The 26,758-nt window shown below is 43.9% G+C and overlaps 1 protein-coding gene and 1 long non-coding RNA gene across 3 annotated transcripts in view; one reads left to right on the forward strand and one right to left on the reverse strand.

Moving 5' to 3' along the window:
• Positions 1 to 324: 324 nt before the first annotated feature.
• Positions 325 to 5,445, reverse strand: CHCHD1 (coiled-coil-helix-coiled-coil-helix domain containing 1). Its single transcript, XM_056529339.1, has 3 exons — positions 5,262 to 5,445; positions 2,123 to 2,241; positions 325 to 1,434 (listed from the first exon to the last, which is right to left on the reverse strand). The coding sequence occupies exons 1-3, from the start codon at positions 5,395 to 5,397 to the stop codon at positions 1,327 to 1,329; spliced, it is 363 nt and encodes a 120-aa protein (XP_056385314.1). The 5' UTR covers positions 5,398 to 5,445; the 3' UTR covers positions 325 to 1,326.
• Positions 5,446 to 5,508: 63 nt separating this feature from the next.
• LOC130282423 (uncharacterized) overlaps positions 5,509 to 26,758 on the forward strand; it is a 47,898-nt gene continuing 26,648 nt past the window's right edge. The window contains exon 1 of one of the 2 annotated variants that reach the window (XR_008846374.1): positions 5,509 to 5,576. This is a non-coding gene — a long non-coding RNA (uncharacterized LOC130282423). The remainder of the gene's footprint in view (positions 5,577 to 26,758) is intronic. The other variant, XR_008846375.1, reaches the window with a different exon arrangement.

The raw sequence follows: 26,758 nt of genomic DNA on the forward strand, positions 1-26,758 counted from the left end.
CAGTAACCATTTAAAGGGAATCTGTCATCAGTGTCACCCACACTAACCTACTGATACAGGATGGTAGGGCAGGTAACACCAATGATAAGATACTAACCTATCCCCGATCTGAGGCTCCGGTGGCGGTGACATAAGCATGCTCCTAGAGCTCTTCCAGTGCACAAACCTGCTGCCCAAATGAGGCCACTGATCAGGGATAGGCAAGTATCATTAGTGTTACCCTCATCTGACACTGATGTCAGGTTCCCTTTGAGCCCAAAATTCATTGTACTATACACTGTATTATAAAGCCAGAAAAAAAAAAAAAAAAAAAAGGGGGGGGGGGGGGGGGGGGGGAATGCATATAAGATCAGCAAGTTAAATTTAATCCAAAGGACGTATAAGTTGAAAGGAAAAAAAACCTACCCATGACTCTTGGAAGGCATGTGCTGAAGAAATTAAGAGAAAATAATCAGTCTTATGAAGGCCAAAATGGTGACTGCGGCAGCAAGTGATTAAAGGGGTATTCCGGGCAAAAACATTTTATCCCCTATCCAAAAGGATAGGGGATAAGATGTCTGATCGCAGGATGCCCGCCACTGGGACCCCCCTGCGATCTCCCTGCAGCAGCCCGCATTCTATGCGGGAGCTGCATCTTTAGTTTCGGAAACTTCCGGGAATGGGGACATGACATCACACCACACCCCCTCCATTCATGTCTATGGGAGGGGGCGTAATGGAGGTTTCCGAAACTGGAGACGCAGCTCCTGCATAGAATCCGGGTGCTGCAGGGAGATTGTGGGGGGTCCCAGCGGCGTGCCCGCCCCGATCACGCATCTTATCCCCTATCCTTTGGATAGGGGATAAAAGGTTTTTGTCCAGAATACCCCTTTAATATGAAGAAAGAAAAACAAAAATAAACTTGCCACCCATTACTAAAGTAAGAATTTATTAACAACATTTACATAAATTTCCAAATGTTGTGTGCATAGAAATGCTTCACTTCTTTACATCAAGACTTTACTGTAAGCCTTGTTTATTTAAAAAAAATCCTAAGTAATTCTTTGACCATTAACATACAATAATCATAGTATAAATAGATCTCTACTCATTCACATGGAACATCAGTATTTTTGTTAATATTACAAGGAAAAGGTGCACTTGTATGCACCAAATGTTCCACAAAGAAACACCAAAAGCCTCCCAAAAACGTAGGCTTTTATATGAGTGGCTGCTGTCAATATCTTCTTAAGTTAGTTAACTTCTCCTCTAATAGACAATGTAAGATGTTCACTTTGGCTATTGCTCAATGTCTGCGATCAGTCTCTTAACCCAACCTTTATACTTTCAGACCTCATGATTAATGTTTGGAAATTTTCTAAGCAATTTGTTGACTTGCTGTGGTGGCATCCAGCCTGCAGGTTTTTCTTCTTTGGCACCTAATTTCCGAGCTTTCTGCAAGTAAAAAAAAAAAATTATAACATAGTTACTATATACATCCATTTATAAAAAGAAATGGAAAAGTAGGGAGACAATGCTCCCTACATTTATGCAAATGCCTAAGCAGGATCATTCACAAACTCAGTTCCGCTAGGCTGAGATGGCGTGTGCAACTCTCTAAACCACCCACTATCCCCTGCCTCCCCCATATCAAACAGAGAACCTGAGAAAAGGATGATTTTAGTTCGATTCAGTAATTTGTTGAAGAATTGTTTGACAACTTTCTGACAGATGTGCAGTTTATGTGATTTTGGTGTGGGGGGGGGGAACACACACACACACACACACTGCAACACTTAACTGAAATGTATGCTCATCAGTGTAATAGGATGGCAAACTGAGTCCCCTCCATCTTACCACTGAGATGCTGCAGCTGCTGCAATTCTCTCTGAGCCCAGCCATTCAGCAGGCGCATGGCTTTGTAATACTGATCTTCTACTGATCTCACATGCACAGCAGTCACAAAATCATCTTGACAAAAATATAAGTTATTGAGCAGAAACAGACCGTACATATTACGTACATATTCCTCATAGGGTGGTAAAGAACATAAGGATCTTTGACCTGTCGCCTGTGGATGAGCTGTATGTAAAGAATCAAAGCAAGGTCACTGTTCATCTCCCACACTCCAAAACAACAATACCTGTTCTCTGGCAATACACTCATAGAAAACCTTTACTGGCTCCGCACATGCTGTGTCACTGAAGGCATTCTCTTTCCAGCAGGCCATTAATATGGACATTTCACTTATGCAGGTTGCCTCTGAAAGAAAAGGAAAATAAATAAATAAAGTGTAAGAATAGACAGCAAATTTTAATTTTACAAGGTTTTATTAAATGAACGTGAAAAAAATTGTTCAGAATTTCAAATTTCCTAATATATCCAATATCAGTGAGAGCATTGTTGTTCTGATACCATGTATATAAACGAAAAAAACGGCACTGTGTATAGACTCCAGGTCCAACAGGGTGCTCTGTCACTCAACGCTTGACTCCGTATCACAAACCTCCAAAAAGGGAAGCAGCACTCCATGCGAACATGAAAAAGGTGATTCTATATTCACCCATCACGTTACAGAAAAAAAGCCAGGTTACTGTTTCAAAGTTTCTTGAGAAAAGTTTCATGGAGAAACCGAAACATATTCTTTATTTACCCATCAGGTTACAGAAAAAGCTATGTTTCGGTTTCTCCATGAACCGGTTTCTCCATGTCCAAAAAACAGGGAAGCAGCACTCAATGCAGACATGAAAAGAGTGATTCTTTATTTACCAATCAGGTTACAGAAAAAGCTCACTCTTTTCATGTCTGCATTGAGTGCTGCTTCCCTGTTTTTTGGACAGTTGCTCTGATACAATGCTTCATAATCTCCTCTGTAGAATATCCAGGCTGTTTGCAAGCAACCACTAGAGGGAGCTAACTGCATATACCGTATTTTTCGTCGTATAAGAAGCACTTTTTCTTCCCCAAAACTGGGGGGGAAAAGTCGGTGCGTCTTATACGGTGAATACACCCCTATCGCGGCGGTCCCTGCGGCCATCAACGGCCGGGACCCACGGCTAATACAGGACATCACCGATCGCGGTGATGCCCTGTATTAACCCTTCAGACGCGGCGATGAAAGCTGACCGCCGCGTCTGAAGGGAAAGTGACACTAACCCGGCTGTTTAGTCGGGCTGTTCGGGACCGCCGCGATTTCACCGCAGCGGTCCCGAACAGCTCGACTGAATAGCCGGGTTAGTGCTTACAGGACACCGGGAGGGACCTTACCTGCCTCCTCGGTGTCTTCTCCGTTCAGGGATCCCCTGTATGGCCGGCGCTCTCCTTCCTCGTCATCACGTCGTCGCGTACATGCGTCGGCGTGCGTAACGACGTGATGGCGGCGACGGAGAGCGAAGATACCCGGCCGGCAGCAGAGACGTTCCGGAGCGACGGGGGACACGGCGACAGCGATGGAGCGAAATCCAGGGCAGCATTGACGGGTCCGGAGCGGCGGGGACACGTGAGTATTACCTCCTCCTGCAGTGGTCTTCAATCTGCAGACCTCCAGATGTTGCAAAATTACAACTCCCAGCATGCCGCTGTCCGGGCATGCTGGGAGTTGTAGTTTTGCAACATCTGGAGGTCCGCAGATTGAAGACCACTATTGGGTTCAAAATCTTAATTTTTTTTAGATTTTGCACCTATAAATTGGGTGCGTCTTATACGCCGGTGCGTCCTATAGGGCGAAAAATACGGTAGTTACACACTGAACTCAACAGCATGTAGTAGGTGCCTTTTGCTGGTGGCTGCAGACAACCAAAATGCTGTTATAACAAGCGGGAGGTCCCCATCTGCTGAAAGATAATCAGATGTATCGGCCTCTGCAGCACTAGAGGGAACACTACGTTCTAGTAAGTGCTCAATGGTTAATGCCAAATACGGTCAGTCTAACAAATAAGCAAGACTAGCTATTAAGCTACCAATTAGTATTTTCTCTTCCTACAGAGGAAAGTGCTCACTGGTTAATATAGGTGCCCATAACCGTTGCAGGTATGTCGGCCTAACCAGCAAGACCTATCTCCAGTTGGAACATAAAGAGGGAGATTTATCAAAACCTGTGCCGAGGAAAAGTTGTCCAGTTGCCCATAGCAACCAGATTGACCATTTCATTTTTAACAAGAGAGATCTGATTGGTTGCTATGGGCAACTTTTCCTCTGGACAGGTTTTGATAAATCTCCCCCAAAGTGTTTACTGGTTAGAGTGGACTGTACAGAAAAGAGTGGACCTCCAGATGTCACAAAACTACAATTCCCAGCATGCCGTTGTGTGTCCAGGCATGCTAGGAGTTGTAGTTTTGCGACATCTGGAGGTCCACTCTTTTCTGTACAGTCCACTCTAACCAGTAAACACTTTGGGGGAGATTTATTTATTTAGAGTCCACTGGTATAAAGATCAGGGAGATAGTGAAGCTGCTGCATGTTTCTCTTCTGTACAAGCAGAAGCTTAGTAGTAGATTTTATTTTTTAACTGGGTCCTCCCAGGTCCTATGCTCAGCTCCTTAGCCCACATGTAGTTTATCATTAGTTTATCATCACCAAAATTATTATATTTAACATTGGCATCTTATCTCGGAATCAGAATGATAACTAAAAGCATTCCAGAGTCCTTAAGGTGAAAAAGGGCTCAGTCCTTAAGGGGTTAATAGGGAAGGGGCTACAACATGTAATCTTCTGATTGCATAGCCTGATCAGTGTAACCAGCGCTTTGCTGCTCCCGGTTTTAGGTCTGGTCAGAAAACCGTATACGGGGCAAAAATGAGACAACCAGAGCCAGCATTTGGACTCCGGACGGCTCATTGAAATGAATGGGGTTCAGTCCGGATCCGGCTGGGATGCGGGAGCGGCCTGTTTTCGCCCCTCCCAACCGGATCCAGCACCCGTACACTGTAAACGTAGTGAAAACCCACCCTAATAACAGAGGTTTTTACAGGATGATCCCTGTATTGTGAACGGGGCCTCACACTACACCAGCCCTGCTTCCTATGCCAACTGTCCATGTAACAGCTGTGAGCAGCCTTGGCATGAAGGGATGTCCATAGCAGAGATCATGGCAGGAATATGGGCATTGTCACCCAGACTTCTCAGCCTCCTGGTGTGAAGAGTTATGCAGTGAGGTATAGCTGCTATTCTATGGACTCCAGGAAAGCCACAGGTCACCCAGAGAGTGATAGGAAAGTGCAGACTAGGGGAGGCCCATACCCCCTGGGAGCTGTGACAGACGCCTCCATGGCTCCTTCACCTACCTCCAACCTTATACCTCCGGTTAGCCACCGTGTCAGCAAGTGCCAGCGGCTGCCGGGGCTTCAGCACAGGCTTCCCGTACCGCCGGCTCACCAGCTTGGCCACCCTCTCATTCAGTAAGTTACCCTGGGACGCCATGACAGTCAAGGGCACCGCAAAGGACTGTGGGAGGGGAAGTGGTAAAGACGCCGCACTGTGTCTCCGCCCACTCACGTGACGTCCGCCGCGTCATGTGATGTGCGGGTGTGACGAGGTTTGGCTTGTGTCAGTGCTTCCCTGCACGGTGATTACCGCTTGTCTAGTGCTGTAATAACCTGGTAATTTAACCCTCTGCACGCTGCGATCGATTGTAATCACAACATGCAGAGAATGATTTGTCAGGGGCCGGATCTGCACCCCCCCCATAGCAAACTCACACCGCAGCCTCTGAGCCTGGCATGGCAGATCTGTTAAAGGGGTACTCCGGTGGATAACTTTTTTTCAAAAAAAATCAACTGGTTCCAGAAAGTTAAACAGATTTGTAAATTAATTCTAATTTAAAAAAATCTTAATCCTTCCAGTACTTATTAGCAGCTGAATACTACTAAAATATTTTCTTTTTGGAACACAGAGCTGTCTGCTGACACCTGTCCATTTTAAGAACTGTCCAGAGCAGCATATGTTTGCTATGGGGATTTTCTCCAACTCTGGACAGTTCTTAAAATGGACAGAGATGTCAGCAGAGAGCACTGTATGTCAGCAGAGAGCTCTGTGTTCCAAAACGAAAACAATTTCCTCTGTAGTATTCAGCAGCTAATAAGTACTGGAAGGATTAAGATTTTTTAATAGTAATTTACAAATCTGTTTAACTTTCTTGCACCAGTTGATTTAAAATTAAAAAGTTTTCCTCCGGAGTACCCCTTTAATACAGCCTGCCTGTAGGGTTGCCACCCTGCCGGTATTTTTATATAAAAAATACCGGGAATGTTATGGCCGGTATTTATCAAACCAATCCTCCAATTCCCAGAATGTTGCACTATAACCTTTGTCAGTGTTTCCCAACCAGAGCATCTCCAGCTGTTGCAAAACTACAACTCCCAGCATGCCCGGACAGCCGTTGGCTGTCCGGGCATGCTGGGAGTTGTAGTTTTGAAACAGCTGGAGGCACCCCTGGTTGGGAAACAGTGACCTGTACCATATACTACTATATAGTCCAACATGCTGGGAGTTGTAGTTTTCATTTTGGGCAGCTGCTGAGCTACAGGCTGTATCAGGGCATGCTGGGAGTTGTAGTTAGTAACAAGCTGCAACTCCAGAATTTAATTTATAAAAAGTGATCAAAAAGTCACGTCCAAACCAAAATGGAGCCGTTACAAACTACAGATCGGGATGTAAAAGATTAGCCCCCATACAGGCCCGTATAAGGAGAAATAAAAAAGTGATAGGGGTCAAAATAGGACACAATTTTCCCAGCATATGTGTATCCTGTGATGTCACGCATATATAAATTATGCTAATTAGCATGGCCGGTATTTTTTGGCAAGAAAGGTGGTAACCCTAGCCACAGGCAAGCTCTGCTAGTAGATCACCGATTTACATTGGTAGACTAAAAAGTGTAAAAGAAAATGTAAGAAAAACAACAACCCAATAATAAATTTCTAAAACCTAGCCCCCCCCTTTCCCATTTTCCAAATAAGGGTGCGTTCCCACAGGGCGTATACGCAGCGCAAAATTTACGGCAGCAGTGGGAAATACACTGCGTATTCCTCACTCACTATACACACAGGGCTTTCCGGCGGCAGCCCTATGTGTGTAGTGAGATTTGGAGGCGGGGCAGCGTGCCGGCGTGTCTGTGACGCGCGGCTCCGCCTCCAATACTCACTGCACACATATGGCTGCCGCCGGAAAGCCCTGTGTGTATAGTGAGCAAGGAATATGCAGCGTATTTCCCGCTGCTGCCATAAATTTTGGGCAGCGTCAAATACGCTGCGTATACGCCCTGTGGGAACACACCCTAAGAGTATAAACTCAAATACACCTGGTATTGCCCTGTGTGAAATAACGGTTCATTCTGTACAGTAAATGTGAAAAATGCCAAATACAAGAATCACTCATTTTTTGACGCATCACATCCCAGAATAAAATGGGATAAAAAGTCATCAAAAAGTCCCATGAACTCCAGTATGTACCAATAAAAAATGTATCCATCAAGGCATCGGCCGACATTTATCATTGTCTTTAGACTGTTTTTTTGTGTCTAGAAAAGGCGCAAAAAAAAACGCAAGCAAGGTTTTTTTTTTTTTTACACTTTTTCTTTGTGTGCTGGTAATGTGTAGGAGTATTTGATAAGTTTTCTGCAGGTCACATTTTCGGAAATTTCTCTCTTCACATACACCAAAAAGCTGAGCTAAGTCTGGGCTGGTGTCGTTTTAGAGACTTTTCAGTGGCTTTGCGCTTTTTTTTGTGTCTTTTCACTAAAAGGCGCAGTTCATAAACCCCCTCCATATCATGTGTATTGCCAAAATCAGTGGATTGTAACTCAAAATCAGCAGAAACATGTAAACCAAAAGACAAAAAAAGGCGCAAATAAACCCTGCTTGTGCCTTTTTTGCACCTTTTGTAGACACAAAGAACAGTCTAAAGACAATGATGAATGTCGGCCAAAAAACTGTCTCAAGACAATGATAAATGTCGGTCATTCATTTTAGGTACAAATTACAATCTTTTTCCTGCATAAAATTTCTTGAGCACGAAATCTTTTCTCCCACAGTCAAACGCACAGCGCTTAGGGGCGTACGCCTTAATCATGCACTCCAATCATCAACTGGAGATGGCTAAAGGAGTTATCCAGGAAAGTTATCCAGAAAGTTAAACAGATTTTTAAATTACTTCTATAAAAAAATCTTAATCCTTTCAGTACTTATGAGCTGCTGAAGTTGAGTTGTTCTTTTCTGTCTAAGTGCTCTTTGATGACACCTGTCTCGGGAACGGTCTAGAGTAGAAGCAAATCCCCATAGCAAACCTCTTTTACTCTGTGCAGTTCCCGAGACGAGATGCCAGCAGCGAGCACTGTTGCCAGACAGAAAAGAACAACTCAACTTCAGCAGCTGATAATTATTGGAAGGATTAAGATTTTGTTAATAGAAGTAATTTACAAATCTGTTTAACTTTCTGGAGCCAGTTGATCTAAACTAAAAAAAAAAAAAGTTTTTTCCTGAATACCCCTTTAAATACCTTCTTGCTCAGGCATAGGTAACCTTCGCGACTGCAGATGTTTTGGACTACATCTCCCATGATGCTCTGACAGCTAAAATGCTGACAAAGCATCATGGGAGATGTAGTCCAAAACATCTGCAGTGCCAAAGGTTGCCTATTCTAGTGAATGCATTCATTTCAAACATATTGGTCATGTAATCACTAGTACTCGAAAGGAAAAAACAAAAATACAACAATAAAAAGTGCACATCATGGATCACAAAACAAGCCACCATGTAGCTATGTATACCATAATTTGAAAAGTTTTTTAGTTTTTTTTTAAAGTTAGTACAGTATGTTTGTTTGCATAATTTTATAAAATAATAAAACTTTTATTAGGGAAGGGCCTTATTCACATTATTAACTTTAATTTTTTTAAATTTTTATTTAGTCCCCATAGGGAACTTTTTCATGCAATCTTTAGATTGCCAACAATCAGAGGCGTACCTAGCTCCCCTTGTGCCCCTGGCAAGATGCTTTATCTGTGCCCCCAAACCCCGCCCCCAGCCCCGCCCATGCCCCCTGCCCCATATTTATAAAAAAAAAAAAAAGGCTCTGTTTTTAACATTTAGGTACAAGCTTTATAGCACATGGCCCCCGACTTCCATTCCAACCAAATTCTCTCTCCAAAAGCCCAATGGAACTCCTTCTCTTCTGAGCCCTGTAGTTCGCCCGCAGAGCACTTTACATCCACATATGGGGTATTTCCTTACTCAGAAGAAATGGGGTTACAGATTTTGGGGGGCTTTTTCTCCTATAACCCCTTGTGAAAAAGAAAAGTATGGGGAAACACTAGCAAACAAATAATTTTTTTTTACACACCAACATGCTGGTGTAGACCCCAACTTTTCCTTTTCATAAGTGGTAAAAGGAGAAAAAGACCCCCAAAATTTGCTAGGCAATTTTTCCTGAGTACGGAAATACCCCATATGTGAGACTAAACTGTTGCCCTAAAATATGACAGGGCTCCGAAGTAAGAGAGAGCCACTTGAGGCCTAAATTACGGATTTGCATAAGGGTGGACCCAAATGCAAGCATGGTGTTTGCCTCTGCCACCAAAAATACCCTATGGCAGTGTTTCCCAAACAGGGTGCCTCCAGCTGTTGCAAAACTCCCAGCATGCCTGGACAGTCAGTGGCTGTCCGGCAATACTGGGAGTTGTTGTTTTGCAAGAGCTGGGGTCTCCATTTTGGAAACAATGCCGTAAGAGATGATTTAAAGGGGTATTCCAGGCCAAAACTTTTTTTTATATATCAACTGGCTCCGGAAAGTTAAACAGATTTGTAAATTACTTCTATTAAAAAATCTTAATCCTTCCAATAGTTATTAGCTTCTGAAGTTGAGTTGCTGTTTTCTATCTAACTGCTTTCTGATGACTCACGTCCCAGGAGCTGTGCAGCTCCTATGGGGATATTTTCCCATCATGCACAGCTCCCGGGACGTGACATCATCATTGAGCAGTTAGACAGAAAACTTCAGAAGCTAATAACTATTGGAAGGATTAAGATTTTTTAATAGAAGTAATTTACAAATCTGTTTAACTTTCCGGAGCCAGTTGATATATATATAAAAAAAAAGTTTTTGCCTGGAATACCCCTTAAAATTTTTATGGTGGGGGGGAGGGGGTAACTGTAAGGGTGTGTATATGTAGTGTCTTACTCTTTAATTTGTGTAAGTGTAGTGTTTTTAGGGTACAGTCACATGGATGGGGGTTCATAGCAAGTTTCCCACTGGGAGTTTGGAAAATTTGCCACAGCTCAAACTTGAAGTGGGAAACTCTCTGTAAACCCTGTACATTCACATTGGGGGGGGGGGGGGGGGGGAGACCAAACCTTCAGCTGTTGAAAAACTACAACTCCCAGCATTCACTGACAGACCGTGCATGCTTGGAGTTGTAGTTATGCAACAGCTGAAGGCAAACTATTTGGGTAACACAAAGTTAGGTAACAGATTATCGCTGTGTTTCCTCACCAGTGTACCTCCAGCTGCAAAACTACAACTCCCAGCATGCATGGTCTGTCAAGGAATGCTGGGATTTGTAATCTTGCAACAGCTAAAGCTGTTAAAGGGGGTTTGCGACTTCTTTTTTGCTTACATACCACATTCGTACCTGATAAATTACCGACCATGGGGGGGGGGGGGGGCACTGTCAGTATATAATCCATACATAGGGGGGAAAATATCATAATGTGACCATCCTCTCCCATATACATTAGATACTGACAGTACCCCCTGTATGGATTAGATACTGATGATTGCAGCATGTGGGGGTGTCATCAGTATCTTATCCATACAGGGGGGCACTGTCAGTATCTAATCCATACATGTTGGGGGCAAGATATAATGTGACTGTCCCCCCCATTATAAAATAGATATTTACAGTACCCCCCTGAATGGATTAGATACTGATGATTGCAGCATGTGGATGGATAATCAGTATATAATTCATACAGTGGGGCACTGTCAGTATTTAATCCATATGGGGGTGGGCACATTATGATATTGATTAGGGATCGACCGATTATCGGTTTGGCCGATAATCACGATTTTGGGCATTATCGGTATCGGCAATTACCTTGCCGATAAGCCGATAATACCCCGCCCCACGCACTGCCCCCACCGCACCGTGACCGCCCCCCCCGACCCGCCGCACCGCACCATGTCACACCCCCCCACCACACCTCCCCGGCCCCATTGCCTCCCCCATCCCCGGTTTTATAATTACCTGTTCCCAGGGCCCACGCTACTTCTGGCTCCTGCTGCGTCCTGCGTTACGCTGTGCGCAATGACGAGTGACGTGCGCGACGTGACGTCACCGCGCAAAGTGACAGCTCAGGAGGACGGCACCAGAGCCAGATGTAGAGTGGACCCCGGGCCCCAGGAACAGGTAATTATAAAACCGGGGATGGGGGAGGCAATGGGGCCGGGGCGGTGCGGTGGGGGGGTGCGACACGGCACGGTGAGGCGGCAGGGGGCGCGGAGCGGCGGTGGGGGGAGCGGTGCGGCGGTGGGGGGGAGCGGTGGCGGTGATAGGACTCAGGACCCCCGGACAGGCAGGGGGAGAGAAGCGGGTGGTGGTGGCGGTCTATGGCACCGCAAAAGCCACTGCAGTTCATTGATTTAAAGAGCCCGCTTGATCTGCAGCGGTGTTGCGGGGGGATATATAGCCGATATCGGTACCGGAATATCGGTATAAATTATCGGCTATTGGCCCTAAAAAAAACATATCGGTCGATCCCTAATATAGATACTGACAGTGCTCCCTGTGTGGATTAGCTATTCATGATACCCCCTCATGCTTAAGCCAGCTATAATTACTGTGGAAAATGTAAATCATTTTTCAAGATATTTTTTACTTTTGTGGTGTCCCGGTACAGGACCTGGTCCTGTCCCTGTCTAAAGTCCCTTCAGCCAGAGTCCCTTCATTCCCATAGGGCTCTCCTGCAGGGCTTACCCCTCATTGTATATTGTTTACTATATAAAGGTAATATAAATGTATAGGATATATATGTATAGGACCTTTCCCGGGTCACGTGATGCACAGTTGTGATGTATAATGCTTAAGGACCTTCCAGGGTCATGTGATGTACCCAGAGTTCACTGGGTTCAGGACTTACAGGTTTGCTGACCAATGAGCTTAGCCCAGCCCCTTATTATATAAAGGGCTGTAGTCTGCTAAAAATGAAAGAAGCAATCTGATTGGTTGCTATGGGCAACTGCACCACTTTTCCTTTGCACGGGTTTTGCTAAATATGTTTTTGTTTATGTCAGCTCTCCTAATTTTTTTTCACACATCATTTTTCTGTTTCACAGTACATTTTGTGGTAAAATGAAAAGAGTCGTTATCAAGTACAAATGGCCCTACAAAAAGCAAGCCCTTGTGGCTCTGTAGATGGGAAAAATAAAGAGCTAGGCTCTTAGTCACCGACAACGCCAAAAAACCCTAAGGAATGGACTGTGGTGTCTTTACAGTCAGCTACAGGAACTGAAATGAGAGGAGAGATATAGGAATAACAAAGAGAGCGATATTATCATGGCTTCTAATGTACTCTGTCAGTGTAATAGGAAGGGCAGCTATTTCTATGTAGACAGGATCACCCTGACGTATCTGGCATAGAATCGGAGGAGTATAGGTGGGATCATACATGATACCAACCGCATAGGAATGTGCACATTTAGAGCAGTTTGGGTTGATCCATCATAGTCTCAGACCATAATTATCTCAGAATGTGCTGCCTGTGACCATTTACTTAGTATATTTATAAGACTGTCAGGAGGGAACAGGTTAAAATGTATCTAACAATGGACATTTGGCTTTGACTGTAAATATCATTTGCTAATGGAAAAGCTTCCAGACAGAGTCTCAATGATATACTGACATCATCCTTATCTCCGGGCATGAGTCAAGTGCTTGGAAGGAATTTTAATAAAACACTCAGACTATGGAGCACACAGCTCAGAATGGACATAGTAGAAAGTCTGACGGCAAGGAAACCGTTGTGGTGGGCATAATTCAGGGCCGGCCCAAGACATTGTGCTGCCTGGGTCCAGGAGTGAAATGCTGCCCCCCCCCCCCAAATAAAAAGTACTATGCCTTGGCAGATCAGGAAGACATTATCAAAAAAACACAATTCTGGGGTTTTGTATTTATTTATTTTTTTACTTTTACGCCATTTACCATACAGGATAAATAATGTTATATACTTTAATAGTTTGGACAATTATGCATGCGGCAATACTTAATATGTTTATCTTTATTATGTGTGGTGTCCCAGTACCGTATCCTATCCGGTACCTGTGTATATGGGTACCCTTAGCCAGTCCCTAGGACGTCGGGGTCCCCATTGTCTAGTTCACCCCTGGTCACCTCTCATCCAGATAGTTATTGCACTCATAGCTTACTTAGGAAGCATGTAAATATTGTATTCATGCCTATATAGATAGTTAATTACCTGTCCATGGCGTAGCAGGACCTGCTGGTCACGTGGTTAGGAGAACTCTATGGTATTTCTGCTTGAGGACCTTTGGAGGTCCTTGGGACGTAGTCAATCCCTTCACGCTGTGTAACAGTGAATGACAGATGTTCGGACCAATCAGATTCGCCCCGCCCCCTGCCCATATAAGGGAGCGGCGGCCATTGTTCTCTCTCTTGTTCCCGGGCTGTCAAATGAGCAGGATCTACGCAGCTGTCTATCGCACTGAGTTAGGCTTGAGCCTTGCGGCAATGGCTGATATATTCAGGATCGAGAGTGTATCAATCCCCAGACACTCTCAGGATCACCAGACCTTATCTATCCCCTAAATCTGGATGGATCTGCAATAATTACCCTAAATTCAGAGACTTTAATTTATTTCAAGGTCCGCAACAATTGTCAGTCATTGAGGTATATGGAGACTGTTTGATTGAGACTGTTGCTACTCTGTGGATGTACTGCAAGTTGTTAAGTAAAGTTTATGCAAGTTCAGATTCAACTACCTTGTGGACCTTCAGTCTTTATTCTTATACACCTATCGTTACTGGGAAGGGCGGCGATAGGCCGGAGAATCATCTCAGCATACTAGCCCTCAGCCTGGCATCATGAACTATAGGGTTTATAGTTATAGGGTTAATCAGCAGTCCTCATATATCCTGCTCCTCATCGGTCATCCAGGATTGTCTCCCACCTGACTGCCCCCAGATGAGCGGGGGGGGGGGGGGGGCTTGTGAAACGCGTTGGGACTATGCACTTGAGTGATTTGCCAGTCTGAATTGATAAGTATATGGGTTCAATACCCCCTCTTTTTTCTCTTTAACACATGACAGATATATAACATTGTAAGGTGATTGTGTGCCAGTTGACCCACAAAGAGTATCTATTACATGTGAATATCTAATAGTGATTTTTTTCTATAAATCAAGTGAACACATTTTGATCTAGCATCACTACCTAGTAGTATTTGAAATAACATCTTGTATGTAGGACATATATATGTCGATTTGCAGCTATATGCCATCTATGTTCTCTGTTTGAAAAAACGCATGTTGGATAGCCCATACTACTACTATCTGGGCTACCCGTCACTGGAACAACTCTGGTCACAATAACCTATCACAACAACTTATCTAGATAAGTGACCTTATATCCATGGTCCATTGTCTAGGTGTCTCTCACTGTAATACTATCTTAGGCTGTCCATCCCCATCCTATAGCTAGTTAGGGTTCCCCAGTGAGATAGAGAGCCCCTTTCCTTACTTGTCCTAGGCTAGTATTTATTAAGGACAACTTAGGCCTAGGTTCCGGAGCGGGGCCGCCCTTATAGGGGCGTAAACTCCGCCTAGCGGCAGGAGTAGTCTAAGGCTATTATAGGGTGAGCCGCAGGTAGTGGCCTCACACACCAATTGGCCTTATATCTATCCTGTAGGTCCCTACCCTCCTCCTCCCCTACCTTAACCCCACCTTTAGGTAGGAAACATATACTTTTTTCCGACTGGTATACACCTTGTGCTTTTGTATATACCATCTGTAAGACTGCATTGAGACCATTTATCAGGGTTGTTTTGCAGCAACTACTTAATTAATATATATAATAATTTTTCTTTTTGAGTTTGGTCAGTGGATCACAATAGGATCCTTTTTAAGTAAACTATGTATTAAAAGTTATATTTTAGTGTTTTTTCGGTGAATTTAACATTAACCCCTCAATTACGGAAACAATACTCCCACTACCAATACCCCCCAAGGGCTACCACATATGTTTACATATTTTTTATATGGCAAATGGGAAAAGGGGGATTATTTGAACTTTTAATATGAAAGGGGTTAATGTGCATTTTTTTTTTTACTTTATGAAACTTTTTTTTTTTTTTACACTTTATTGGTCCCTTAGGGGACTTTTAGGAGGAATCATTAGATTCCTCATACAGATCAATAGAGTTCCATAGAACTTCATTAATCTTTGTGATCTGTGATCATTTGGTAGAGCCTGGTGCATCCAGGCTCTATCAAATGAAGAGCCACAGACAGAAGAGGAAGAGAGGTAAGCCCTCCAGCTACCTCTACAGTGGATCATGCTGCAAGATTTACATCAGCGATCTAAAGGGTTAATAGCCGGCTGCGGTGATCCCTGTATGCCAGCTAATAGCGGTGGCCCCCAGCTACAGGAATCAACTGGGGGCCGCAGAGTTGGGCTCGAGTCAGGAGCCTGCTCCATAAACCCTGAGCGGCACCATGATGGACTAGGTCCATCATTAGTCACGAAGGGGTCAAAAATCTTCGTGGGACGGCAATTTGCACCTTGCCGGGGATCCATTGTAGGGCCTACCCTGGTGTAATTTACTAGGATAGAACTGTAAAAATACATTCTGACCAGAAAATATCTTTCATTAGAACCTCTTAATTAACTGTTATAACTATTGTTCTTGTGTTCTGTCAGCTGTATTTACTGAAGACACAATTGGATAGCTGTTATGATATAAAAGCAAACTGTACCTCTCCTGAAGTTAATGGTGGTTGCCAAATTTAGAAAAGGTTCATACTACATAAGTGCCCACGTTAGTCATATCTGTGGGCATCCTGCCAAAAACAGGATGCTGACGTATAAACAGGAGAAGCATTGCTTTCTATGGTTGAACTGAGTCATCTATGCGCCATTTTGAATCTGTTCTACCAAAGAAAGCAGTGGGGTCAGCTGCTTCTGTTTACATTATATGTCGGCATCCTGTTTTTAGCATACGAATAACAAGGGCTCTAGCATAGTATGAACAAAATCCTCTTTTTATTTCCTAGCCAAGTGCCAAATAGGCAGAGCTGAGCTTCTCAAGTGCCACATGCCAATGCTCACTCACCTCCCAGCTCATCCTTGACTGATGTACAAAGAGGTACTGGGAGGCAGGGCCAGATTAAGGCTGCCTGGAAGATGGAGCACTTCATTATGTTGCCCCTCCCCTGACAGTTCCCCCACATTAGGTGCAGTACAGTTCCCCCACATTAGGTGCAGTGCAGTTCCCCCACATTAGGTGCAGTGCAGTTCCCCCACATTAGGTGCAGCATAGCTCCCCCACATTAGGTTCAGAATAGTTCCCCAACATTAGGTGCAGTATAGTTCCCCCCACATTAGGTGCAGTATAGTTCCCCCACATTAGGTGCAGTATAGTTTCCCCGCATTAGGTGCAGTATAGTTCCCCCACATTAGGTGCAGTACAGTTTCCCCACATTAGGTGCTCTACAGTTCCCCCCACATTAGGTGCAGTATAGTTCCCCACATTAGGTGCAGTATAGCTCCCCACATTAAGTGTAGTATAGCTCCCCACATTAGGTGCAGTATAGTTCCCCCACATTAGGTGCAGTACAGTTCCCCCACATTAGGTGCAGTATAGTTTCCCCACATTAGGTGCTCTACAGTTCCCCCCACATTAGGTGCAGTATAGTTCCCCACATTAGGTGCAGTATAGCTCCCCACATTAAGTGCAGTATAGCTCCCCACATTAGGTGCAGTATAGTTCCCCACATTAGGTGCAGTATAGTTCCCCGTGCAGTACAGTTCCCCCACATTAGGTGCAGTATAGTTTCCCCACATTAGGTGCTCTACAGTTCCCCCCACATTAGGTGCAGTATAGTTCCCCACATTAGGTGCAGTATAGCTCCCCACATTAGGTGCGGTATAGTTCCCCACATTAGGTGCAGTATAGCTCCCCCACATTAGGTGCAGTACAGTTCCCCCACATTAGGTGCAGTATAGTTTCCCCACATTAGGTGCTCTACAGTTCCCCCCACATTAGGTGCAGTATAGTTCCCCACATTAAGTGCAGTATAGCTCCCCACATTAGGTGCAGTATAGTTCCCCACATTAGGTGCAGTACAGTTCACCAGAGGCGGCTCTAGACTTTGTGAGGCCTTAGGCGAAACTTGAGCATGAGGCCCCCCACGAACACAAGATAAGCACGCAATAATAAAATGAATTATATACAAAACTATTTGTACAGTATCCTTAGCACTGTGATGTCACTGTGCATATTACCCTTGTACTATGACATTACTGTGTATTATTCATGTACTGTGACATCCCTATGTGTATTATCCCTGTACTGTGACATCCCTGTGTGTATTATCCCTGTACTGTGACATCCCTGTGTGTATTATCCCTGTACTGTGACATCACTGTGCATATTACCCTTGTACTATGACATCACTGTGTGTATTATCCCTGTACTGTGACATCCCTGTGTGTATTATCCCTGTACTGTGACATCACTCTGTATTATTATTGTACTGTGACATCACTGTGTGTATTATCCCTGTACTGTGACATCACTGTGTGTATTATCTCTGTAAAGTGACATGACTGTATATTAACCAGTACTGTGACATCACTGTGTATATTATCCCTGTACTGTGACATGACTGTATATTATCCTCTACTGTGACATCACTGTGTGTATTATCCCTGTACTGTGACATCACTGTGTGTATTTTCCCTGTACTGTGACATCACTGTGTGTATTATCCCTGTACTGGGACATCACTGTGTGTATTATCCCTGTACTGGGACATCACTGTGTGTATTATCCCTGTACTGTGACATCACTGTGTGTATTATCCCTGTACTGTGACATCACTGTGTGTATTATCCCTGTATTGTGACATCACTGTGTATTATCCCTGTACAGTGACATCACTGTGTGTATTATCCTTGTACTGTGACATCCCTGTGTGTATTATCCCTGTACTGTGACATCACTGTGTATTATCCCTGTACTGTGACATCACTGTGTGTATTATCCCTGTACTGTGACATCCCTGTGTGTATTATCCCTGTACTGTGACATCACTGTGTATTATCCCTGTACTGTGACATCACTGTGTATTATCCCTGTACTGTGACATCACTGTGTATTATCCCTGTACTGTGACATCACTGTGTGTATTATCCCTGTACTGTGACATCCCTGTGTGTATTATCCCTGTACTGTGACATCACTGTGCAAATCAACCCTGTACTCACTCAAAGAACAGTGTTATTATGCACAGTGATGTCACAGTACAGGGTTGATATGCATATGAACAGTGATGTCACACCAGAGGGTTAATGTGCACACAGTGCCATCACGGTACAGTGATAATACACACAGTGATGTCACAGTACAGAGAAAATAGAGATAGTGATCTCACAGTACAGGGTTAATATACAGAGTGACCTCAAAGTACAGGGATAATACACACAGTGATTTCATAGTAGTGTTAATGTGCACAGTGACATCGTACAGGGATAATATACAGTGATGTCACAGAACAGGGATAATATACAGTGATGTCACAGAACAGAGATAATATACAGTCATGTCACAGTACAGGGATAACACACAGTGATGTCACAGAACAGGGATAATATACAGTGATGTCACAGAACAGAGATAATACACAGTGATGTCACAGTACAGGGGATAATACACAGTGATGTCACAGTACAGATATAATACACAGTGATGTCACAGAACAGGGATAATACACACAGTGATGTCACAGTACAGGGATAATACATACAGTGATGTCACAGTACAGAGATAATATACACAGTGATGTCACAGTACAGGGATAATACACACAGTGATGTCACAGTACAGGGATAATACACACAGTGATGTCACAGTACAGGGATAATACACAGGGATGTCACAGTACAGGGATAATACACACAGGGATGTCACAGTACAGGGATAATACACAGGGATGTCACAGTACAGGGATAATACACACAGTGATGTCACAGTACAGGGATAATACACACAGTGATGTCACAGTACAGGGATAATACACAGTGAAGTCACAGTACAGGGATAATAATACACACAATGATGTCACAGTACAGGGATAACGTGCAAAGTCATGTCACAGTACAGGGTGTACTAGTACTGTGATGCCACTGTGCATATGGGGGATAATAGGGCATAGCATTCACAAGCTTTTGTATTTTAGTTAAATCCAAATCCGAGGTGGCTTAAACATGAGGCCCTTGCTGATGAACTGTTATGGCGTTGCATGGGTGGGCAGCACCCAGTCCACCCCCACCCCCAAGGTGAATGTAAGACAGTGTAAAACAGTGATACGCACAGTGTATGTTTTGCCACTCTCAAGGATTTACTAGCAAATTAACACCTCCATATCAGGATGACATATTACTACATCAGTAAAAAAATAACAATAACCACTGTACACAGATTAGGATCACCAATATCACCACTATTACAAATATTTGAGCCACAATATGACCACTCCAATTACCACTATATAGTGACAGGATAATACTAAATACAGACCAATATCCCACATGTAGATCCCATATCAGTGTTTCCCAAGCAGGGTGCCTACAGCTGTTGCAAAACTACAACTCCCAGCATGCCCTGGCAGCAAGTTGTAGTTTTGCAACAGCTTGATGCACCCTGGTCGGAAAACACTGGTCCATATAATGGTGACCCCCCAGGTCTACACAGGCTCTGCAGGTTTCTGGCAAGGTGCCTGGAATATTACTAGACAAAATAGCCCTCTATGCAGTGATGGAGGCCCCAATGCAAGTGTAAACCCAGCCTGGCAATTACAGTACCATGGATGCCTAAAAAGACAAATACATACACACATCCATCCATCCATATGTATATAGATACACACACCTATACACAAGTGTACATACCCTAACTATAAATGTACACACCCTAACTATAAATGCACACACCCCAACTATAAATGCACACACCCCAACTATAAATGCACATACCCTAACTATAAATGCACATACCCCAACTATAAATGCACATACCCTAACTATAAATGCACATACCCTAACTATAAATGTACACACCCTAACTATAAATGCACACACCCTAACTATAAATGCACATACACTAACTATAAATGTACATGCACTAACTATAAATGCACATACCCCAACTATAAATGCACATACCCCAACTATAAATGCACATACCATAACTATAAATGCACATACCCCAACTATAAATGCACATACCCTAACTATAAATGCACATACCCTAACTATAAATGTACACACCCTAACTATAAATGCACACACCCTAACTATAAATGCACATACACTAACTATAAATGTACATGCACTAACTATAAATGCACATACCCCAACTATAAATGCACATACCCTAACAATAAATGCACATACCCTAACTATAAATGCACATACCCTAACTATAAATGTAAATACCCTAACTATAAATGCACATACCCTAACTATAAATGCACATACACTAACTATAAATGTACATGCACTAACAATAAATGCACATACCCTAACTATAAATGTACATACCCTAACTATAAATGTACATACCCTAACTATAAATGCACATACCCCAACTATAAATGCACACACCCTAACTATAAATGTACATGCACTAACTATAAATGCACATACCCTAACTATAAATGTACATACCCTAACTATAAATGCACATACACTAACTATAAATGCACACACCCTAACTATAAATGCACATACCCTAACTATAAATGCACACACCCTAACTATAAATGCACATACGCTAACTATAAATGCACATACACTAACTATAAATGCACATACCATAACTATAAATGCACATACCCCAACTATAAATGCACATACCCTAACTATAAATGCACATACCCTAACTATAAATGCACATACGCTAACTATAAATGCACATACCCTAACTATAAATGTACATACCCTAACTATAAATGTACATACCCTAACTATAAATGCACACACCCCAACTATAAATGCACATACCATAACTATAAATGCACATACCCCAACTATAAATGTACATACCCTAACTATAAATGCACATACCCCAACTATAAATGCACATACCCTAACTATAAATGCACATACCCTAACTATAAATGTACACACCCTAACTATAAATGCACACACCCTAACTATAAATGCACATACACTAACTATAAATGTACATGCACTAACTATAAATGCACATACACTAACTATAAATGTACATGCATTAACTATAAATGCACATACCCCAACTATAAATGCACATACCCTAACTATAAATGTACATACCCTAACTATAAATGTACATACCCTAACTATAAATGCACATACACTAACTATAAATGTACACACCCTAACTATAAATGCACATACACTAACTATAAATGTACATGCACTAACAATAAATGCACATACCCTAACTATAAATGTACATACCCTAACTATAAATGTACATACCCTAACTATAAATGCACATACACTAACTATAAATGTACACACCCTAACTATAAATGCACATACCCTAACTATAAATGCACATACACTAACTATAAATGTACATGCACTAACAATAAATGCACATACCCTAACTATAAATGTACATACCCTAACTATAAATGTACATACCCTAACTATAAATGCACATACCCTAACTATAATTGCACATACCCTAACTATAAATGCACATACACTAACTATAAATGTACATGCACTAACAATAAATGCACATACCCTAACTATAAATGTACATACCCTAACTATAAATGTACATACCCTAACTATAAATGCACATACACTAACTATAAATGTACATGCACTAACAATAAATGCACATACCCTAACTATAAATGTACATACCCTAACTATAAATGTACATACCCTAACTATAAATGCACATACCCTAACTATAATTGCACATACCCTAACTATAAATGCACATACACTAACTATAAATGTACATGCACTAACAATAAATGCACATACCCTAACTATAAATGTACATACCCTAACTATAAATGTACATACCCTAACTATAAATGCACATACACTAACTATAAATGTACATGCACTAACAATAAATGCACATACCCTAACTATAAATGTACATACCCTAACTATAAATGTACATACCCTAACTATAAATGCACATACCCCAACTATAAATGCACACACCCTAACTATAAATGTACATACCCTAACTATAAATGCACATACACTAACTATAAATGTACATGCACTAACAATAAATGCACATACCCTAACTATAAATGTACATACCCTAACTATAAATGTACATACCCTAACTATAAATGCACATACCCCAACTATAAATGCACACACCCTAACTATAAATGTACATACCCTAACTATAAATGTACATACCCTAACTATAAATGCACATATCCTAACTATAAATGCACATACCCCAACTATAAATGCACATACCCTAACTATAAATGCACATACCCTAACTATAAATGCACATACCCTAACTATAAATGCACATACCCCAACTATAAATGCACATACCCTAACTATAAATGTACATACCCTAACTATAAATGTACATACCCTAACTATAAATGCACATATCCTAACTATAAATGCACATACCCCAACTATAAATGCACATACCCTAACTATAAATGCACATACCCTAACTATAAATGCACATACCCTAACTATAAATGCACATACCCCAACTATAAATGCACATACCCTAACTATAAATGCACATACCCTAACTATAAATGCACATACACTTTCTGAGATGCTGACAGGATCCTCATATGGCTTCCAGTGCTGGGGGTCAGGAGTCAAGACCTCTGACCTCAGGATGAAGTCATGTGGAGGAGGGGGCACAGACAGTTCTCCTCCTACTTTGCTCTCATGTTTCATGCTAGCAGGCTGCTGTGCTCTGAGGATCCTTCCCCTGCTTTAGGACCTGACAGCAGGATGGCGCTTGTAGAGCATGTGCAGCATAACAAGGTGTCACGATGCCGGCTGGCAGGTAGTGGATCCTCTGTGCCAGAGAGGGATTGGCGTGGACCGTGCTAGTGGACCGGTTCTAAGCCACTACTGGTTTTCACCAGAGCCCGCCGCAAAGCGGGATGGTCTTGCTGCGGCGGTAGTGACCAGGTCGTATCCACTAGCAACGGCTCACCTCTCTGGCTGCTGAAGATAGGCGCGGTACAAGGGAGTAGGCAAAAGCAAGGTCGGACGTAGCAGAAGGTCGGGGCAGGCAGCAAGGGTCGTAGTCAGGGGCAACGGCAGAAGGTCTGGAAACACAGGCAAGGAATACACAAGGAACGCTTTCACTGGCACTAAGGCAACAAGATCCGGCAAGGGAGTGCAGGGGAAGTGAGGTGATATAGGGAAGTGCACAGGAACACACTAATTGGAACCACTGCGCCAATCAGCGGCGCAGTGGCCCTTTAAATCGCAGAGACCCGGCGCGCGCGCGCCCTAGGGAGCGGGGCCGCGCGCGCCGGGACAGAACAGACGGAGAGCGAGTCAGGTAGGGGAGCCGGGGTGCGCATCGCGAGCGGGCGCTACCCGCATCGCGAATCGCATCCCGGCTGGCAGCGGAATCGCAGCGCCCCGGGTCAGAGGACGTGACCGGAGCGCTGCCGCGGGGAGAGTGAAGCGAGCGCTCCGGGGAGGAGCGGGGACCCGGAGCGCTCGGCGTAACAGTACCCCCCCCCTTGGGTCTCCCCCTCTTCTTAGAGCCTGAGAACCTGAGGAGCAGACTTTTGTCTAGGATGTTGTCCTCAGGTTCCCAGGATCTCTCTTCAGGACCACAACCCTCCCAGTCCACTAAAAAAAATTTTTTCCCTCTGACCTTTTTGGCAGCTAAAATTTCTTTGACCGAGAAGATGTCCGAGGAGCCGGAAACAGGAGTGGGAGGAACAGATTTGGGAGAAAAACGGTTGAGGATGAGTGGTTTGAGAAGAGAGACGTGAAAGGCATTAGGGATACGAAGAGAGGGAGGAAGAAGAAGTTTATAAGAGACAGGATTAATTTGACACAAAATTTTGAAAGGACCAAGATAGCGTGGTCCCAACTTGTAGCTAGGGACACGGAAGCGGACATATTTAGCGGAGAGCCATACCTTGTCTCCAGGGGAAAAAACGGGGGGGGCTCTTCTTTTCTTATCCGCGAACTTCTTCATGCGTGATGAAGCCTGTAAGAGAGATTTTTGGGTCTCTCTCCATATGATGGAAAGGTCACGAGAAATTTCATCCACAGCGGGCAGACCAGAGGGCAAGGGAGTAGGGAGGGGGGGAAGAGGGTGACGGCCGTACACCACGAAAAATGGGGATTTGGAGGAAGACTCAGAGACCCTGAAGTTATACGAGAATTCGGCCCAAATGTTCTTATCGGCAGGACGAAAGTGAATCTCAAAATTAAATCGGGCAAAGAACAGAGACCACCGGGCCTGGCGAGGATTCAGCCGTTGGGCAGACTGGAGGTAGGAGAGGTTCTTGTGGTCGGTGTAGATAATAACAGGAGAACTTGATCCCTCCAGCAGATGCCTCCATTCCTCAAGTGCTAATTTAATGGCTAGAAGCTCTCGATCCCCGATGGAGTAGTTCCTCTCCGCTGGAGAGAAGGTCCTAGAGAAAAAACCACAAGTGACAGCATGCCCGGAAGAATTTTTTTGTAGAAGAACAGCTCCAGCTCCCACTGAGGAGGCATCAACCTCCAATAGGAAGGGTTTGGAAGGGTCAGGTCTGGAGAGGACGGGAGCCGAAGAAAAGGCAGACTTGAGTCGTTTAAAGGCGTCTTCTGCTTGAGGAGGCCAGGACTTGGGATCAGCATTTTTTTTGGTTAAAGCCACGATAGGAGCCACAATGGTAGAAAAATGTGGAATAAATTGCCTGTAATAATTGGCGAACCCCAAAAAGCGTTGGATAGCACGGAGTCCGGAGGGGCGTGGCCAATCTAAGACGGCAGAGAGTTTGTCTGGATCCATCTGTAGTCCCTGGCCAGAGACCAAATATCCTAGAAAAGGAAGAGATTGGCATTCAAACAGACATTTCTCAATTTTGGCATAGAGTTGGTTGTCACGAAGTCTCTGAAGAACCATACGGACATGCTGGCGGTGTTCTTCTAGATTGGCAGAAAAAATTAGGATATCGTCCAGATATACAACAACACAGGAGTATAACAGATCACGAAAAATTTCATTGACAAAGTCTTGGAAGACGGCAGGGGCGTTGCACAGTCCAAAGGGCATGACCAGATACTCAAAGTGTCCATCTCTGGTGTTAAATGCCGTTTTCCACTCGTCCCCCTCTCTGATGCGGATGAGGTTATAGGCGCCTCTTAAGTCCAATTTAGTGAAGATGTGGGCACCTTGGAGGCGATCAAAGAGTTCAGAGATGAGGGGTAAGGGGTAGCGGTTCTTAACCGTGATTTTATTAAGACCGCGGTAGTCAATGCAAGGACGTAGGGAGCCATCTTTTTTGGACACAAAGAAAAATCCGGCTCCGGCAGGGGAGGAGGATTTACGGATAAAGCCCTTTTTTAGATTCTCCTGGACGTATTCGGACATGGCAAGAGTCTCTGGGGCAGAGAGAGGATAAATTCTGCCCCGGGGTGGAGTAGTGCCCGGGAGGAGGTCGATAGGGCAATCATAAGGCCTGTGAGGAGGTAGAGTCTCAGCTTGTTTTTTGCAGAAAACATCCGCGAAGTCCATATAGGCCTTAGGGAGACCGGTTACTGGAGGAACCACAGAGTTACGGCAAGGGTTACTGGGAACTGGTTTTAGACAGTTCTTGGAACAAGAGGACCCCCAACTCTTGATCTCCCCAGTGGACCAATCCAGGGTAGGGGAATGAAGTTGAAGCCAGGGAAGTCCAAGGAGAATTTCCGAGGTGCAATTGGGGAGGACCAAAAGTTCAATCCTCTCATGATGAGATCCGATGCTCATAAGAAGGGGCTCCGTGCGGAAACGTATGGTACAGTCCAATCTTTCATTATTTACACAATTGATGTAGAGGGGTCTGGCGAGACTGGTCACCGGGATGTTGAACCTGTTGACGAGAGAGGCCAAAATAAAATTTCCTGCAGATCCAGAGTCCAAGAAGGCCACTGTAGAGAAGGAGAAGGCAGAGGCAGACATCCGCACAGGCACAGTAAGACGTGGAGAAGCAGAGTAGACATCAAGGACTGTCTCACCTTTGTGCGGAGTCAGCGTACGTCTTTCCAGACGGGGAGGACGGATAGGACAATCTCTCAGGAAGTGTTCGGTACTAGCACAGTACAGGCAGAGGTTCTCCATACGGCGTCGTGTCCTCTCTTGAGGTGTCAGGCGAGACCGGTCGACCTGCATAGCCTCCACGGCGGGAGGCACAGGAACAGATTGCAGGGGACCAGAGGAGAGAGGAGCCGAGGAGAAGAAACGCCTCGTGCGAACAGAGTCCATATCTTGGCGGAGTTCCTGACGCCTTTCGGAAAAACGCATGTCAATGCGAGTGGC

The sequence above is a fragment of the Hyla sarda genome, chromosome 7, assembly GCF_029499605.1.
Source record: "Hyla sarda isolate aHylSar1 chromosome 7, aHylSar1.hap1, whole genome shotgun sequence".
In the NCBI taxonomy this organism is placed as follows: domain Eukaryota; kingdom Metazoa; phylum Chordata; class Amphibia; order Anura; family Hylidae; genus Hyla; species Hyla sarda.